Raw genomic sequence first — 15,777 nt, 5'->3', positions numbered from 1 at the left:
AGAGGCTCTTAAGTATCTGGGCCCTATGGCCTTCATAAGCCCATACAAAGGCTGTACTGTAGCAACGTTTGTCGGCAGAGGAAAAGGTTCGGTTGGTGTAGGGAGCTATAGGCCAGCGGCAACTGTCTGGGACGAGTCGGCAGGCTGGGTGACAGATATCCAAACTTTGAAGGCTGGAGAAAAATGGGATGATGCTGGCTGGATTCTCTGTTTAGCTCTGCCGGGGTGGTTTTGGCTGCCCAGCAGACCCCGGGAGAGTACCACTTTGTCGACCATAGAGCGCGGGAGGCCGATGACTGGAGAGCAGCGATCGTCCTGCGTCGTTCTTGGCTGCACGCTTTTCCCGTTATGTTTTCCTCTCCGTTTCTCGTACCAACGGGGCAATGGAAGCCAAGAGTAGCATCGTCCTATATCGAGTCAGAGACGAGCAGTTTGATCCACAGGTAGTCCAAAAGCGCTTACGTTGAAGCAATGAACCCATGGAATCGATCCTGTCAAGCTGGAATCCACGGGACGCGACGTAGACACACCGCCTGATAAATACTCGAACGGAACGCCGAGTCCAAGCCGTCTAGCCGCAGTTCAGAGACAGCTCGCGTCCATCACTTCAGACTCACAACAACCTCAAGACAATTCAGTTTCCTCACGCGGCTGTCACCACCAAACTCGTCCCCCTCGACCACGACATCATCGACCGTCCCCACCGTCTTGGTGTGGACTCGGACAAGACAGTCGCCCTGGCCCATGAACCAGCTGGCGACCTGGAGGGTCTTCTCGATGGCCCTCCCTGTCCCCAGAACGATCACCTCGCATTTCCCCGGCCCATCGGCATTGCGCGTGCCGCCGTCGCGCTGCAGCATCTCGACACGCTGGGCCAGGTTCATGCCGCGGGTGGACGGGGCGCGACCCTGCAGCGACTTGTCGAGCCGCTTGCGGACCCGGCTGACGATAGCCATGAAGGGAGTGGAAGTGGAGACGTAGACGAGGTGGGACTTGGAAGAGGCTGCCTGTTGACGTCGGGGCAACGCGCGTTTCTGAATCTTGGAGCCTGGAGGGGGTCAGTACAGGGTTGAAGCAGCCGAGACCAAAAAGAAAGTCGGACCTTCAGGTAATCTAGGCAGCTTGTTGATCCGGTGAGCTGACTGGCTCTTAGAGCGTTCGGAGGAGGCTTGAGCGGGTGGCTCGTCGACTGGGCGATTGGGGGGCGCCATGCCAGGCACCGAGATTATCAGTCGTTCGTTTTGACCGACGTGTGCGTTGTCGTTATCACCGTTCAGGTCTCTTCAAGATCCAGATTGTAAATCAATAGATTCGACCGTCGGGAAGGTATAGATATGGCTTCATGTGGAGGATCAATGGGTCAACGTTGAAATGTTCAAGTGTCTGTTCTGTCTATTGATATGGAGGAGAGTTTTCAGAATTGGAAGGTACGAATAATATGAGAAAGACGAAAGGACAGTGTGTGTCCCGCGGAAACACGGAGTACCGCCGTTGGCGAAGCTAGGAAGTACAAAGGTACAAAGACCCTTGCCCGCGACCTGACGTCAGCTCTATGCGCCCACGGGTACCTACGAATATGTACAACGTACAACGGTTCGCAGGCATCCGCAAACCACAACCAGTCCGAGACCATCGCGATCCAAACACCTGCCAATCACCCGTCCTTTGAACCACCGCGCCCATTCCCCTTTCGAGTGTTGCCTACCGCGAACACACCGACGACAACTCCTTGTGTCCCCGAAAATAGCTGCCTGGATCCTGCTCAGAACCCGCGATTGCTAGCCCAGAACTGCCAGATCGCCAGATAACCGCCATGTCTATGGGCATCTGGCCACCCCTACCTCCCGAAGAGCTCAAGATCAAAAGGGAGGAATCTCTCGTGAGTTTGTCGTTTGTCCCTCAATTACCTTCTTTCCGCCGAATCATTGGGATCCTGGTTCCCTTGACCACTTCGCAATTCCCATCGCCATCCGTCTCCAGTCCTACGACTTCATCCCATGATCCATATCGGATCTACCCCCTACACTGCCCTCTGCACCCCCCGCCGGAGATTGTCTACTGCCTCTGTCGGCTCCATGGTACTAATCGACCTTGCCACCGGCTCCAAGGCCCGCGAGATAGCATGGATCCTCGAAGACACCCGCGCGGTGATGCGCAACCTTAAGAATGGCCTCGACGAATGCTACGCCCTCCTCGCCCCCATCGACCCGGGCGTCACCCTCGCCGTCAGCTCTCCATTGGAAGAGAAAGTAAAAGGCGTCATGACTCGACTCGGAACCCGCATCGTCAGGGCCGTTAGTTCCCCTTTCATCTCCCCCATCGTCTCCCTGTCATCTAACACAAACGCCAGAGAATCGCCCTCCAGCTCCGAACCCTCCCCAGCCAAATCCTCTCCATAGACGCGAACCACCCCATCCACGTCCCCGCCCTCGAAGCCATCCAAACCCACCTCAACGAATCCATCCACCTCCTCTCCCTAAGCCTCGACCACCCCTCCGCCTCCCCCGCCCCCGTCGCCGACCACCTCCGCGCCCTCTCCACCTCCCTCGCCTCCGCCTCCTTCCTCCTCGGCGGGCCCAGCGACCCCATCCTCTCCCACCCGGACCACAAGACCAGACCGGGCCTCGACGCCATCCTCTTCTCCCCCTGGCACTCCGAATCCTGCCCGCCCGTCCACTTCACCCCGCCCCTGTCGCCCCTCCTCTCCGTCCACTTCGCCGTCGACAACCACGCCCTCATCCTCGGCCTCCGCTCCCTCGCCCCCGCCGACTCCCCCGTCAACCTGGGCGTCAAGCTCGGCCTCGCCCTCGGCGTCGTCCGGCCCCCCGAGCACGACGAGATGAACCGCGCCTACCGCTTCCGCTACAGCCGCTTCACCGACAGCGGGGGGAAACACATCCACCGCCCCGATGCCGTCGTCCGCCGCCTCACCGGCGATGCTGATTTTGATGCTGCTGCTGCTGCTGCCGAGTTGTCGGCCCATGGCCATGATCCGTGGGACGAGGAGCGGGAAGTCCTTGTGAGAGAGAAGCTGATCATCCGCGTGGAGGATGCGAGCCTGCATATCCTGGGCGCCAAGCTCACGGCTCTACGTAGGACTCTGGCCCGGGCGAGGAAGAACTTGGCCGCCGTTATGGGGGAGAAACTGCACGACCGCGAGACTTGGGGAGAATGTAGTTTATTGGAATGTAGTCATACACCAATGCTGCCTACATTGTAACTTTGTGGAAGATGGATGCATAATAGCTGCTACTCATTACGGGTAAGCAAAACAGCAATAGATACCCTACCAACGTTGAACATTTGACCACCTATCAAACAATCACACATAGTCACACGTCGGCCAAAATAGTGCCCCCGCCTTGGACGATATTCTCTGGAATTCCTCAATGCAAACCTGTTGACCTCCCAGCCTGAGCTGCGCCGCGAGTGCCGCAAGGGTATGTACACAGATGGCCCGGCCGGTGCAAACCGTCAATCCCATGATGGAAAAAACGACGTCTCAACAAAGAGAAGAAGAAAGCGACCCTAAACTCAAAAGCTCGATGGTATCGGCGCCGGCCATGGAATAACACATATACGCAAATTGCCTTCTGCTGTAGAATCCCCTTGGCAGTCTGTACAAACTTCCCGTTGATTCCGGAGGTATAAGAGAAAAAGTCGCAGTGAAGCAAGGCGTCAGAGCAAGCAAACCCAATACAATACTCTTGTCTTTAGGCGACGGGTGACCAGGGCAGAGGAACGAGAATGCGCGACTTCATGGTCTGGATAAGCGGCACAGTCCTGTGGACAGTCTGGCTCCAGCCCTCGACCTCCCAGCTTTGCTCACGGCGGATCTTCCTCTCCTCCAGGTTGGCAAACTGCCACAAGTAATGGACAGTGTTGAGGTCGCCAATCTGGACGAACCAGGCGCCGACGCCCTCCATGACCTCGCGTCGGGCCTTGAGGCCGCGGCGCCAGTGCGTCTCCCACTCGAGCAGGTTGCCCGGGTGCAGGGTGTAAGAGCGGAGCTCAAAGATGCCCCCGAGCTTGCGCGGCGGCGTGGTGGGCCAGAAGGAAAACTCCTGCATGAGAGACTTCTTCTTGGAGACAATGAGACTCCTCAGCTTCTTGTCAATCTCGGCCGACTCGGGGTGGCTGGCAATGTTGTGGATCGACTCGTGGTAGCCCTGGTATCTCTGGTACTCCCAGATATGGACTGCATCGTTGACGCTGTCAGTATTGCTAGCTACACGAAATGGAAACATGGAATAAGGAATGAATGGAGAAAAGGAAGCGCGAACAAAGAGACACAGAGAGGGAGGGAGACATACCGAAAGTGTTGCAGTCCCCAACTTCGGTTCTCCAGCTACCCACGAGATGAACCTTATTCTCGGGCACGGCAGCCATCTTGGGATACCAATAGCCGACAAGGTCAACGTACTCCTCGACCTTGTCGGGCTTGACCTCGTGGAAGGTGATGGTGTGGACGTATTTCCCACGGGCCAGGACCTGGCTGAAGCTGGCGGCGAGCTGGGCATCGAGCTCACGACCCTCCTTGGTGCCGTAGATGAGGTTGGTCAACGGACCGGCCTTGCGCGGGGGGTCCTGCACCTCGGCTTTCTGCTCTGCAGAGCTCTTCAGTGAGCCCAGAACCTTGTCGTGGGACAAACCGGCGAGGGGGGAGGAAGAAGAGGACGAGGGAGGGGTAGAAGAAGATGCATCTCTGGACCACGCACTTGCTTCCCGGTTCTTCTGCTGCTCCACTAATTGCTTCCGGAACTCGCTTTGCCTTTTGTTGAACAACTCGACCGTGTCGGGGGCGGCGCTGTCGTCGGACATGGACGGCACCTTGCCACCCTGCTGCGCAGTGGTCACGAAGCTCCGCAGGGCCGAGCGCGGGGTAGCCACGCCGGCCACTGCTCGCATCGCTCGCTGACCCAGCATGATGATCAAGATGCGTGATGTCGTTGATGAAGCGATGACAACAGGTGCTGGAGAGAGGAGATGGGTGTGCACTCCAGTAGGATGTCGAGAGCTTCAACTGAGGCCCTGAAACTGCGAAAAGTCGGGTTTCGGTGATGGACAATTGGCGGGTTCGCCGTAGTTTCTGCTGTTATCGAGGCGCTCCAGAAGCGTCCGAGGTGCGGATGCTCGATAGAGTACGAGTTGAGAAGCGGAGGCAGGCAAAGGAGTTCCGAAGCAAGCGGGGTTCCCTATACACACAAGATGTGTGTCGTGTGTGTGCCCGCGTGTCACAAATCACAGGCCACAGCAGAGAAGGGGGAAGCAAGATGCGGTTGGTTAGATTTGACGCGTTTGGAGGGTTGACAGTCAGAGTAATTGGCCCGACAACTTGGTTGGGAAGGCCAGGCGCTACACAACCAGCGATCGTTTCTGCGACGATACAGCTAAAACGTTGGGTAGGATTGCGGCAGTATTGGGTGGTTAGTGTAGCAGAGTAATAACAAAGTAGACTAAGATGGTGTCGAGACAATAGGCAAGGCCTAGGGGGAAGATGGAGAGGGAGGAAGAAGTGGAAAGGTCAACGTTGGTAGGTCGGATGCAGAGGAGGGAAGGAAGAGAGGGAGGGGGGGAGCATGGGCTAATGATCCGGGGTAATGAGCTGATGTGGGGCCGACCCGTTTTAAGTTCAGCGGTTCTGCCTGCCTTGGAAATCAGGGACTGCGGAGAAGCGAGCGGGGGTACTTTCGTATGAGGTCATGCCGCATCTGCCGAAGATATTCCGTCTCTCACCATGTACACGTGACGGTACGCGCCACCGCCACCTTTGTCATCAACCGCTTAGTCAGTACATGCTGACTCACCAAGTGCAGGCTTCTTGCCTAAGGCCACAACACCCGGCTACCGGGATAGAGGCGGAAGATGCATCGGAGGAAAAAGGCTCGTCAGGATAGCTTCACATTTCCGACCTGAATCCAAACAACCACCGCCCCGAATCGACCCCACCAAAACTGTCGTCACCCAAAATACAACCGCAAAGATGTTCTGGTTCGGTGCTAGACCCCTCAAGAAGTTCCCGGCTCCCGTCCGTACGTCAATTGACCCTTTCCCGACGACGATGGTTCGTACCGCTGACAAAGCTCTACAGTGAAGCCGATGGCCCCCTTCTTCGCTGCCGGTATGACTTCCTAAAGCCGAACTTTGTTGCCAACTCCTTTATTCGACCGAATAGACGCGAATTGCGCTGTGCCGATGGATTCCACACAGGTGATGGGGAGCAAGACGTTGACGCGTGAGAACAGGCCTGATTATCGCCTACGGTATCAACTCGGCGCAGAATGCCCTGATGCAGAGTACGTTCCATCCCTAGCCACGCTCCATGACGAGAGAAAAGGATGAAAGAAGAAGAACTGACAAGACACGATGTAGCCGACCAGTGGAAGAACGACCCCCGTAACCCGAACGCCAAGAGCGCCCACTAAGGAAGCAAGCTCTCCTTTCTTTGCGGCGAGCGGAGCGGAGGTTGAGATGGACCGGGATGAGTCCAACGGAGGAGTCGACGCGGCACGATGGGGAATGAATACCCAGGTACGCATGGCGAGCATGCGTGCGCTGATGACTATCTAGAGCGTACGCCGTGGCGGACTGTATCATAGACAGGCGACACTTGTTCAATTGAGTTGTTGCATTCATTGCATTGCATGCACGTGGCACTGGTGTCCCATTATGACTGTGACATGAAAGCCCAGAGGGGGTTCAATTGCATGAGGGACGGCCGTCTCGGCGGTGTTGGCGTTTTCAACGTCTCCTGTAGGTAAGCAGATGCGAGCCGTGGTCCATTGGCATCCATCCCCAAGCCTCGGCGTCAAGTTCTTCACTTCGAAATATACTCGGCCACACATCTGACAGGCTTTAGGGGAACCCCTACCTGAACTTAAGTGACTCCAGAAATGACGCCGTGGGAGGGCCCATGCCCTGTATGAGTCAAAACTCTGGATCGCCACGTATTAAAGGCGGGCCACGGGACAGTCTACAAGCTTTCAGCCTCGCCATGTCTAACTTTATGGCGGGTGTCTCGTCATTTGACACGGCCCATGCGCCCCGCCACTTTGTCTGCCCCTAAGGTATATAAACCGAGGCCAAAAAAAAAGCCCCGGACAACTTTTTTTATATTCGCACTCGTTCATCCGCAAAAAAAGTAAGTGCAGGCCTCAGACTTCGTTTGTTTTCATCATCTCCGAACCCCTTCCGTAGGGCCAATCGGTACATCATTCCACAGAATGTTGTAGGGGACTTTTATATCCCAGGGGATCATTGTCTCTCAGCGAAGCGCCCCCGAGCTCAAGCGTCATCAAGACAGCCCTGGGTACTTGCTAAGATGTATTAGATCGTCACAAGGATTTTAATCATCATCGGCCACGGGGATCGAACAGTTGACCTTTCAGACGAAAGGAAAACTGGCTCGACTCGCACCCGTTGCACCAATGTGCGTCATGTGTTGAGGTACGTTCATAGAAAGAGGCGCTGGCTGTGTGGGTGGTTAGAGGTCGTCGTGAGACGACAAGGAATGATGGTCACGTCCTTCCACATGGAGAAGTTGCCTTGACTAACGCAAATGAGAAGACAGTGAGGGACACGACCGTATGTCCAATCTCCGGCAGGCTGGGGCTGCCGAGAGAGACGGGTTCAACCAGGACAGTACATGGCGGCTGAAAGTTAGGGCGTTGAGAACAATTAGACGGGGAAGAGACAGTGATGAGCAAATGCTTCGCTGCAGCCCCGGGCTCTGGTTCGGGGTTTAGGAGCCCCTCCGTTTGTGAGACGAGGTTCCGTGCAGCGGGCAAACATTCTGAGTCTTTGTTTTCTCTTGAGAAACTCGGCTGGCTTCAGGGTATCGCGAGGGGGGTCATCAGGTCGGCTGTCGGCATTTTCGTCTTCCTTTGTTTTCTTTTGGCGGGCCAAGTGGCCGGCAGTCGAAGCGAAGGACAGCCTCCTTTCGTGGTTGAAAACAGTCCCTCCTGTCGACTCAGCAACCCGGTTCAAAACTGTCTTTACTCGGAACCTTGACATGCTCAGAGGTTACAGGTAGGAAGCCTTTTTCCCTCATGATGCGAGACAGGTAAACTGCTACTATACACAGTATAGGTTGTCGAAGGTGATGGCCAGGGCTTCACGCAGACTCGATATGTATCTATGACCACGGAGGTTATGGCAGTGTCACAAGCAAGAATCGAACTAGGGAGTTATGGTCATGGTCTTTCTACAAAGAAATCCTTCTCCATAGTAGGCACAACCTTTGAAGGGGGAAGGGTTCACTACAGATAAGGCAGTGATGAAGTGATGTGAGAGAATAGAAGAGCAGAGACCTGGGACATGGAATCTCATAGCTGAATTCGAACTTGATCTGCTCTGTAGTCGGCAAGGCCCGAGGGATGTTCCTCGACCAGCGGCACATCGGCCATTCAGAGCGCGCACGGGCCACTACAAGTACTGGGTCGTTTTAGCGTCCTCCGACTCGTCCGTGCCACGATTTCGCGTGATCAGCCGGGATCGCCGTCGCTGGGAATACGTACCTCTACATAATACTTCGTACTACACCATTCGGCAAGTCATCTCGAAAGACCGCCGCTCTTCTCATAACATTGTCCCACCAAAATACATACTCGACTCTGATGCCCATGCTCGGAGGCTGCCGGTTCAGCACACTCTCTTTAAAGTCTTTTAGAATCTCTGGACCACCTCGTCTTCACCTTTCATTCACTCGTCCCCTCATCGCTCGTCCCCTCATCGCTCCGACCACCAGCCGCACTATAAGAATGGCCAGCACAGAATCCAACGGCACCCGGGAGAGAGATCCCTCAGCCAGGACCGACTCCCAAGCAAACAGCAAGAGAGAATTTAAAATCCTCATGTTGCACGGTACGACTAGTCCATCCTCGACTTTACTCGGTCTCACCCCATATGTCCATCCCCGCCCCGACCTCCCGCCATATCACGAGCCTTTCATGACACCCACCTAACGAGACCCAGGCTACACTCAATCCGGGCCCCTCTTCCGCTCCAAGACCCGCGCCCTGGAAAAACTCCTCGCCAAAGCCTTCTCCCCCCTCAACCTCACCCTAACCTGCCTCTACCCAACTGCCCCCCTCCGCCTCAACGCCCGCGACATCCCAGGCTACGTGCCCCCCGAAGCCGGCCACGACGCAGCAGCAGCCGACGAACCCGACGCCTGGGCCTGGTTCCGCCGCCGCGACGGCCCAGCCTCCGAAATCACCTACGTCGGCATCGACAACGGCATGCGCGCCCTCGCCGCCTCCATCCGCGAAGCCGGCGGCGTAGACGGCGTCCTGGGCTTCAGCCAGGGCGGCGCCATGGCCGCCCTCGTCGCCGCCGCCCTCGACTCCCCGCACCGTCTCCCCCCGCCAGACCACGCCGACTGGGCCGCCGCCCTGCGCGAGGCCAACGGCGGCCGCGCCCTCCGCTTCGCCGCCGTGTACTCCGGTTTCTTCGCCACCGATCCTTCACTGGCCTGGTGTTTCGATCCGCCCATCCGCACGCCGACCTTGCACTTCATCGGGAGCCTCGACACCGTCGTCGAGGAAGGGAGGAGCCGCGCACTGATAGACCGTTGTGCTGATCCTCTCGTCGTCGTCCATCCTGGGGGGCACTATGTGCCCATTTCGAAAGAGTGGGCCATGGCCTTGGCCGGATTCCTGAAACAGCATGCGCAGGATGAGGCAAAAGCGACTTTATAGGGTCGTGGAGGGGGAGCTCTAGAAGGACCTGGCAATGTGTTTTCGGCCATGATTTTTAAGGGTTGATCGGCAATGATGGCATAGTATTGTCTTGTCGGGACTTATGGGAATGAAATAAGCCGTGTGATGATAGACACTTAAACGACAAAGAAAGACGACATAGACAGACAATAGACAGACACTAGACAGCACGGAAATCTGGCATTTCATGATTTACATCGCGCCATCTTCTCCTAGGACCCATGGTATTCTCTATGTTCTACACCGGACCCGTCCAACGCAAACGTCCAAACCGTCTCTGCCCTGGTCCCAAGGAAAAATACAGACCTCGCTCCTACCCATCCCCTAGTTTAATTTGCCTATGCCTTCACGGCCTTGCCCTTGCCCGACTTGGATGCCGGCTGGATCCGCGCCATCATCTCCTCCTTGGTGATTAAATGATCGATGCGCTCCAGCAGACCCAGCAGGCTCTTCATGTTGGCGCTCCACTCGTTGAGCACGTCGTCGGCATCCCTGGGCTGGGCGAAGCTCACAATCCGTGCTGGCCTGTCAATCTTGGCGTAGACCGTCTTGGACGTGACCAGGTCGCTGATGTACTTCTCCGTCTCGTCCTCCGTCAGGTCCAGGAGCTGCGTCAGCCGGCCCATCTGGATGCGCGTGTAGTACTTGGCCACCACCCGCACGTTGTGCTCAATCACCCGCTTCCGCAGGTCCTTCCACCGCTGGTGCGCCTTCTCGTCCTTGGACTGGCCCGCCTCGGCATCGAACACGTCCGTCTGGCAGAGGTGCGGGCCGAACTTCTTGGCCACTTCGGGCCATCGCATCAGCTCGTGGATCGTGAACAGCTTCAGCAGCTCCGCCTCCACGGGTACCTCGGTGTTGCGGGTGTCTCGGTGGATCCGGTGCAAAAGGTCATGTTGCTCGTTATCGTGGGGGGCAAGGATGACAAAGTAGATGATACGTTGGAGGGTCTAGGTGAAGAATAGGTTAGTAAAGATGAACAGATGGAACAGATGGGATGGATGGAACGGTAATGGGAAAGGAACAGCAGGGTCTTGACAAGAGAACAGAAAACGAAAAGGAAAAGAAATGAGAATAACAAGACAAAATGACGAGAAAAAACCTACAGCATGTAGCTGGCGAGGGTCCTCCTCCACCGCCTCGGTATCCAAAACCTGTCGATAGTGTTTGCAGGCGTCGAGATACTTGTCGTCGTGCTTGGCCAGAGTAACCTGCTGATCGTAGTAGCGCAGCTTCAAATCCGTCGTGTCGTCCTCCTTCTCCTCGGGGACCTCCTCGCCGCGTGCCTTCTTCTTCTCGCGCTCCTTCTGCTCCTTCTCCAGCTCCTCGGCCGTCTTCTTGGGTTTCCGCGCCAGGTAGCGCGCGCTGATCTTGCGGCTCAGGATGCCGGCCTGGTTCCAGTCGCCCACCTCGATGCACAGCGCCACCTGGGCCAGGATGAACTCGGTCTTCTCCCTCCGGTCCATCGACCCAAACGTCTCGACCTGCAGCTCGCACAGGATGTCGGCCGCCGCCTTGAGGTCGCCCTGGTCCTTCTTGATGTCGGAAAGCACCTTGGTGACGCGCGCCCGTTCGACTTCGACAAAGATCTTGCCCTCGGTGACCGTCCGTAGCGTCTCAATCACCGATAGCTTGGTCTCCAGGCTCGGCGTGCTGTCGAGGAACCCCATGACCACCTGTACCATCTTGGTGATGGCCTGCTTCAGCTGGCCGTGCTTCTTGGAGAGCAGGAGCACCTGCTCGTTCATCAGGGACCAGTTCCCGGCATCTTTGCAGATTGTGACAATGGCGATGAGCACGCGGGATGTGGTTGCGAGATCTGACGCCTTTGGGCGGGGCGCAAGTTAGCTTTGCGAACGAAGGAGGGACGGAGGGGTTGGATGTGCCGTCGACGAACCTGACGGGCCTGCTTTTCAAGGACGGCGAGGTGCTCGATGGCAGCCTGGATATCGGTCTGTGAAGATGCGGCTTGGGTTAGCGCAGGCCAAAGGGATCACGCAGCGAGAGGGAAAATGTACCGATGCAAGCTTCTCGGCCTCTGGGATCTGCTTGTCTGCCTCCTTCGAGAAGTCCTTCTCGGGCTTCAGCATTCCTTCCGACATTTTGGCCAAAGTCCGGAGGTGTAACTAATGGAGTCGATCGACTGAGTCTTGATGAAGTATACGTCGGATTGGGCGAAGGAAGCGTGGCGTGGCAGAGCTGGTAATGGGGTCGTTGAATGATGTCGAGCTTGCCTCCTAGACTGGAAGCTCACGCAACATGCTCGTGCCTACGACGTAGTATACGTACCTGTTTAGACCCACATATCGGTCAACACTCGCGTTAGGTGTTGCAGTATCTCGGGGTTTTGTTGCCCCGGTCCGAATCCGTTCAGGAATCATATACGAAGTACTTCGTAAACACACCAACACCTATTCGTAGTTGCTCTTCTCTTGGAGGCCTGCTGCTCTTTTCCAGACGTGCGTGTCAACGCTGTGAGGCTCAGTTGGTAGCTCCCCTTAATTTATGACAATTGTATGATTCATGTTCGAGTGTTTAAACATTACACGGGATTCGTCTGCCGCAGTCTCCCTTCGTACATTTCCCCCGACGTTCAATTTGGCTTGGAAAACAAGCCACGTCCCCTAACCTCAGACCGTCCCCATTGCGCGGTTGGGCCAAGTCTTGGGGACTGACCTGGGTTTCAAATCATCTGCAGCTGCTTGATCCCACAATCTGACCCTCCATCCGACTTCCTCTGACATGAAATGAGAGTCCTCATTCTCCATCTCATGCCTTGTTGATCGCGAAACGTGAATGCCCCAGATCCGGCCGACGCATTGCCAAAGATTGTCTCCGGGTCCTGCCACCTGGCTACTTCGCCTAGGTTTCGTGATGATTGCCCTCACAGCCTCCGTTCGCCTCACCAGAGGTGGAAGTGGTCGATAAGAAACGGCACGGCCAGTGGGACCGTCGCCTGACCATGATGCAGCTTGACAAAGAATCCCCGCAAAGTTCTACAACTTCTCCGCTTCATCGAAACCAGCTGGTGGGAATTCAAAGGAGGAATCGGATCGCCATGATGACACAGCCTATGCTGACGTAGGGACTCAGACGCTCCCCGATTCTCGCAAATTTCCATACGATACCGAGGGCACTTGCTTACAATCAGAACGTTTGCTTCAGTCCATACGGCGTACTACTCACCCATTTTTGTTGGAATCCAGAATCCTCGGGAAGATCTGGTGGATGTAGGCGGAAGTGCAGATGGCGAGGAGAATAATGAATACGAGCGCCTCAAAGTTGAACAGAGCGGACTGCAAGATGGTCGTGTTAGCCGGACACGGGAAGAAGAAGAACAAGGGGGAGATGAATATCGGGGAGTGGCTACCATCTTGCCAGTCGTTGACCCAGTTACTCTGCGGTTCAGTGAAAGTTTGCGTCTTCCAAGTCGGTTTGCGTGGGGTTGGGATATGTTCTTGAGATGAGCGACAGACCACCTGGTAATTACGTAGCATCACGGAGTAATAAAGTACCGAATACCAAGGTACGAATACTAAGGTGACAAGCTACACCGATTCGTATAGTCGTTGTCCAATTGGGCAAGGCAGTACTGTTTATCCGGGCTCCGACGACACCCAACCTGATTTCCATTGAATTACCTACATGTACGTACTTCAAGTTGTATTATATATAATATAATAAAAGGAGGACTGCCGTTTTGGTGTCCTTTGCTCTATTTTCAGATCGCCCGACGTAAAGAACACTACCACTACTACCACTACTACTAATACGACAAAAGACTTGATGCTGCCCGAGTTCATTTCCTTCGTATAAATTAGTTGCTCCCCCTTCCGGGTTCCGGGAGTCTCTGCGAGTCTTGTCTCCCGAGACTCAGTCGTCGTCTTCCTCCTCATGTTTTTTTCTCATGTTTTACCTTGTATTTTTTCTCATATTTTTCCTTGTATTTTTCCTTGTGTTTTTCCTTGTGTTTTTCCTTATGTTTTTCCTTATGCTTTTCCTCGTGTTCCTCCTCATCTTCCTCATCATCTTCCTCCGAGTCCGAGTCCGAGTCCGAGTCTGATTCCTCGTCCGACGACGCGTGTGATTCCTCTGATGACGAGTGTGAGTCCTCACCTGATTCCGAGTCTGATTTGTCGTCTCCTTTTCTGGATTTTTTCTTGGATTTTTTCTCGTCTTCCTTCCCAGCGCCAGCGACCCGGGTGACTGACGTCAGGTCGGAATAATACAATTCGGCCGACTTGCGGGACGGCGAAACGTGATGGTCCGCTGACACTGCCTCTTCCGCCTGGGCCGCCCTGTTCTCTCCCTGGACCTGCCGTTTTTCCACTGCCGGTTGCGGCTTGTTCAGGCCCCTTTTTTCCCGGCATTCACCACCTACTCTGCCGCCTGTGCATGACACTGCCTCTTCCGCCTGGGCCCTGTTCTCTCCCTGGACGTGCCGTTTTTCCCCCGCCGGTCGCCCCTTCATTATGCCCCTTTTCTGGGCCCTGTTCTCTCCCTGGACGTGCCGTTTTTCCCCCGCCGGTCGCCCCTTCATTATGCCCCTTTTCTGGGCCCTGTTCTCTCCCTGGACGTGCCGTTTTTCCCCCGCCGGTCGCCCCTTCATTATGCCCCTTTTCTGGGCCCTGTTCTCTCCCTGGACGTGCCGTTTTTCCCCCGCCGGTCGCCCCTTCATTATGCCCCTTTTCTGGGCCCTGTTCTCTCCCTGGACGTGTCGTTTTTCCCCCGCCGGTCGCCCCTTATCCATCATGCCCCTTTTCTGGGCCCTGTTCTCTCCCTGGACGTGTCGTTTTTCCGCCGCCGGTCGCCCCTTGTCCATCATGCCCCTTTTCTGGGCCCTGTTCTCTCCCTGGACGTGCCGTTTTTCCGCCGCCGGTTGCCCCTTGTTTATCAGGCCCCTTTTTTCCCGGCATTCACCACCTACTCTGCCACCTGTGCAGTACACCTGCTCGCATTTGCCAGTTACGCAGATCTTGGTGGGCTTGGGCTTGGGGTGCTTGGTCTTGGTCTTGGTGTGCTTGGTCTTGGTCTTGGTGTGCTTGGTCTTGGTCTTGGTGTGCTTGGTCTTGGTCTTGGTGGGCTCGGGGTGCTTGGTCTTGGTCTTGGTGTGCTTGGTCTTGGTCTTGGTGGGCTCGGGGTGCTTGGTCTTGGTCTTGGTGGGCTCGGGGTGCTTGGTCTTGGTCTTGGTGGGCTCGGTGTGCTTGGTCTTGGTCTTGGTGGGCTCGGGGTGCTTGGTCTTGGTCTTGGTGGGCTCGGGGTGCTTGGTCTTGGTCTTGGTGGGCTCGGGGTGCTTGGTCTTGGTCTTGGTGGGCTCGGGGTGCTTGGTCTTGGTCTTGGTGGGCTCGGGGTGCTTGGTCTTGGTCTTGGTGGGCTCGGGGTGCTTGGTCTTGGTCTTGATTGGAGTGGTCTTGGTCTTGGTCTTCGTCTTGGTCCAAGTCTTGGTCTTGGTGTAAGTCTTGGTGCCAGTCTTGGTCCTGGTCCTCGTTATGGTGCACATGGCGTGGGTGCATGTAGGCTTAGTGAGCGTGGTCTTGGTCCTCGTCTTGGTCTTCTTGGTCTTGGTTGGGGCGGGCTTGGCAATTTCTGGGGTGGGCACGGTCGTCTCCCCCTTGCACGCAGTGTGAGTGCATGTGTGCTTGGTATGGGTGGTGCAGCAGTCACCGCACTCTTCGTGAATAGTCTCGTAGCAAGGCCGCTTATTGCCGAGGTCTTTACAGAGAGACAACCAGGAATCGCACGGGCTGCTGCCGTCTCCTTCTTTCCTGACGCCATCCCAGGGCTGAGGTTCATAGTCCCTGGACGACGACGAGTCCCCGTATCGCCGGTCTTCGCGGCGCGAATCTTGCTGGGCCCAGTGCCGGTGGTAGCCGGCATCCCTGGGGTCGATATAGTCTCTCTGAGCCGGGGGTACAGCGGCGGCTCCTGCCATTCCTATCCCGAACCCGCCGAACTGGGCGCCCGTGTTCGGGCCGTTGGCCAGGTGTCTGTTGATTTCGCACCATCAGCTCGAATACCAGCCCAAGTGCAACGAATACAACCCCTAACCACCCCTCCC

The 15,777-nt window shown here is 56.1% G+C and overlaps 9 protein-coding genes across 9 annotated transcripts; 3 read left to right on the top strand and 6 right to left on the bottom strand.

Moving 5' to 3' along the window:
• Positions 1–32: 32 nt before the first annotated feature.
• ACRALDRAFT_209508 (uncharacterized protein) lies at positions 33–1,344 on the bottom strand (the record flags this gene model as incomplete). Its single annotated transcript, XM_071022705.1, has 7 exons — positions 33–56; positions 124–315; positions 378–407; positions 442–571; positions 607–1,048; positions 1,103–1,279; positions 1,317–1,344. The coding sequence occupies 7 exons, from the start codon at positions 1,342–1,344 to the stop codon at positions 33–35; spliced, it is 1,023 nt and encodes a 340-aa protein (XP_070873072.1).
• Positions 1,345–1,393: 49 nt separating this feature from the next.
• ACRALDRAFT_2036073 (uncharacterized protein) lies at positions 1,394–2,761 on the top strand. The gene has a single exon (XM_071020793.1). The coding sequence runs from the start codon at positions 1,998–2,000 to the stop codon at positions 2,397–2,399; it is 402 nt and encodes a 133-aa protein (XP_070873071.1). The 5' UTR covers positions 1,394–1,997; the 3' UTR covers positions 2,400–2,761.
• Positions 2,762–3,713: 952 nt separating this feature from the next.
• ACRALDRAFT_1056358 (uncharacterized protein) lies at positions 3,714–4,926 on the bottom strand (the record flags this gene model as incomplete). Its single annotated transcript, XM_071015875.1, has 2 exons — positions 3,714–4,198; positions 4,314–4,926. The coding sequence occupies 2 exons, from the start codon at positions 4,924–4,926 to the stop codon at positions 3,714–3,716; spliced, it is 1,098 nt and encodes a 365-aa protein (XP_070873070.1).
• Positions 4,927–5,873: 947 nt separating this feature from the next.
• ACRALDRAFT_1063013 (uncharacterized protein) lies at positions 5,874–6,743 on the top strand. The gene is made up of 4 exons (XM_071016709.1): positions 5,874–6,032; positions 6,092–6,121; positions 6,246–6,296; positions 6,373–6,743. Exons 1-4 carry the CDS (start codon positions 5,984–5,986, stop codon positions 6,423–6,425), a joined length of 183 nt encoding a protein of 60 aa, XP_070873069.1. The 5' UTR covers positions 5,874–5,983; the 3' UTR covers positions 6,426–6,743.
• Positions 6,744–7,254: 511 nt separating this feature from the next.
• On the bottom strand, positions 7,255–8,328 carry ACRALDRAFT_209505 (uncharacterized protein; the record flags this gene model as incomplete). The annotated part of the gene is made up of 10 exons (XM_071022704.1): positions 7,255–7,283; positions 7,364–7,471; positions 7,506–7,549; positions 7,579–7,729; positions 7,767–7,968; positions 8,006–8,045; positions 8,118–8,134; positions 8,165–8,178; positions 8,238–8,258; positions 8,310–8,328. 10 exons carry the CDS (start codon positions 8,326–8,328, stop codon positions 7,255–7,257), a joined length of 645 nt encoding a protein of 214 aa, XP_070873068.1.
• A 431-nt stretch (positions 8,329–8,759) lies between these two features.
• ACRALDRAFT_2108827 (uncharacterized protein) lies at positions 8,760–9,698 on the top strand (the record flags this gene model as incomplete). The annotated part of the gene is made up of 2 exons (XM_071023385.1): positions 8,760–8,862; positions 8,974–9,698. The coding sequence occupies 2 exons, from the start codon at positions 8,760–8,762 to the stop codon at positions 9,696–9,698; spliced, it is 828 nt and encodes a 275-aa protein (XP_070873067.1).
• Positions 9,699–10,057: 359 nt separating this feature from the next.
• Positions 10,058–11,821, bottom strand: ACRALDRAFT_2028552 (uncharacterized protein; the record flags this gene model as incomplete). Its single annotated transcript, XM_071020537.1, has 4 exons — positions 10,058–10,669; positions 10,826–11,545; positions 11,617–11,673; positions 11,738–11,821. 4 exons carry the CDS (start codon positions 11,819–11,821, stop codon positions 10,058–10,060), a joined length of 1,473 nt encoding a protein of 490 aa, XP_070873066.1.
• Positions 11,822–12,157: 336 nt separating this feature from the next.
• Positions 12,158–13,201, bottom strand: ACRALDRAFT_1063011 (uncharacterized protein). Its single transcript, XM_071016708.1, has 3 exons — positions 13,090–13,201; positions 12,906–13,015; positions 12,158–12,855 (listed from the first exon to the last, which is right to left on the bottom strand). Exons 1-3 carry the CDS (start codon positions 13,090–13,092, stop codon positions 12,756–12,758), a joined length of 213 nt encoding a protein of 70 aa, XP_070873065.1. The 5' UTR covers positions 13,093–13,201; the 3' UTR covers positions 12,158–12,755.
• A 391-nt stretch (positions 13,202–13,592) lies between these two features.
• On the bottom strand, positions 13,593–15,705 carry ACRALDRAFT_2048594 (uncharacterized protein; the record flags this gene model as incomplete). The annotated part of the gene is made up of 2 exons (XM_071021551.1): positions 13,636–15,705; positions 13,593–13,610 (listed from the first exon to the last, which is right to left on the bottom strand). The coding sequence occupies exons 1-2, from the start codon at positions 15,649–15,651 to the stop codon at positions 13,593–13,595; spliced, it is 2,034 nt and encodes a 677-aa protein (XP_070873064.1). The 5' UTR covers positions 15,652–15,705.
• Between the last annotated feature and the right edge of the window lie 72 nt (positions 15,706–15,777).

Source organism: Sodiomyces alcalophilus, assembly GCF_042370955.1.
Source record: "Sodiomyces alcalophilus JCM 7366 unplaced genomic scaffold ACRALscaffold_6, whole genome shotgun sequence".
In the NCBI taxonomy this organism is placed as follows: domain Eukaryota; kingdom Fungi; phylum Ascomycota; class Sordariomycetes; order Glomerellales; family Plectosphaerellaceae; genus Sodiomyces; species Sodiomyces alcalophilus.
The sequence above is the reverse complement of the archived record's forward strand: the minus strand, read 5'-3'. Positions and strand labels throughout refer to the sequence as shown.

Excerpts from the sequence above, each read along its gene's own strand:
- ACRALDRAFT_2036073 (XM_071020793.1), top strand. The coding sequence starts at position 1,998 with ATGATCCATATCGGATCTACCCCCTACACTGCCCTCTGCACCCCCCGC.
- ACRALDRAFT_1063013 (XM_071016709.1), top strand. The coding sequence starts at position 5,984 with ATGTTCTGGTTCGGTGCTAGACCCCTCAAGAAGTTCCCGGCTCCCGTC. Across the intron at positions 6,033-6,091 it reads GAAGTTCCCGGCTCCCGTCC|TGAAGCCGATGGCCCCCTTC; the intron begins GTACGTCAATTG and ends AAAGCTCTACAG. Across the intron at positions 6,122-6,245 it reads GGCCCCCTTCTTCGCTGCCG|GCCTGATTATCGCCTACGGT; the intron begins GTATGACTTCCT and ends GCGTGAGAACAG.
- ACRALDRAFT_1063011 (XM_071016708.1), bottom strand. Across the intron at positions 12,856-12,905 it reads CTGGATTCCAACAAAAATGG|TGCCCTCGGTATCGTATGGA; the intron begins GTGAGTAGTACG and ends ATTGTAAGCAAG.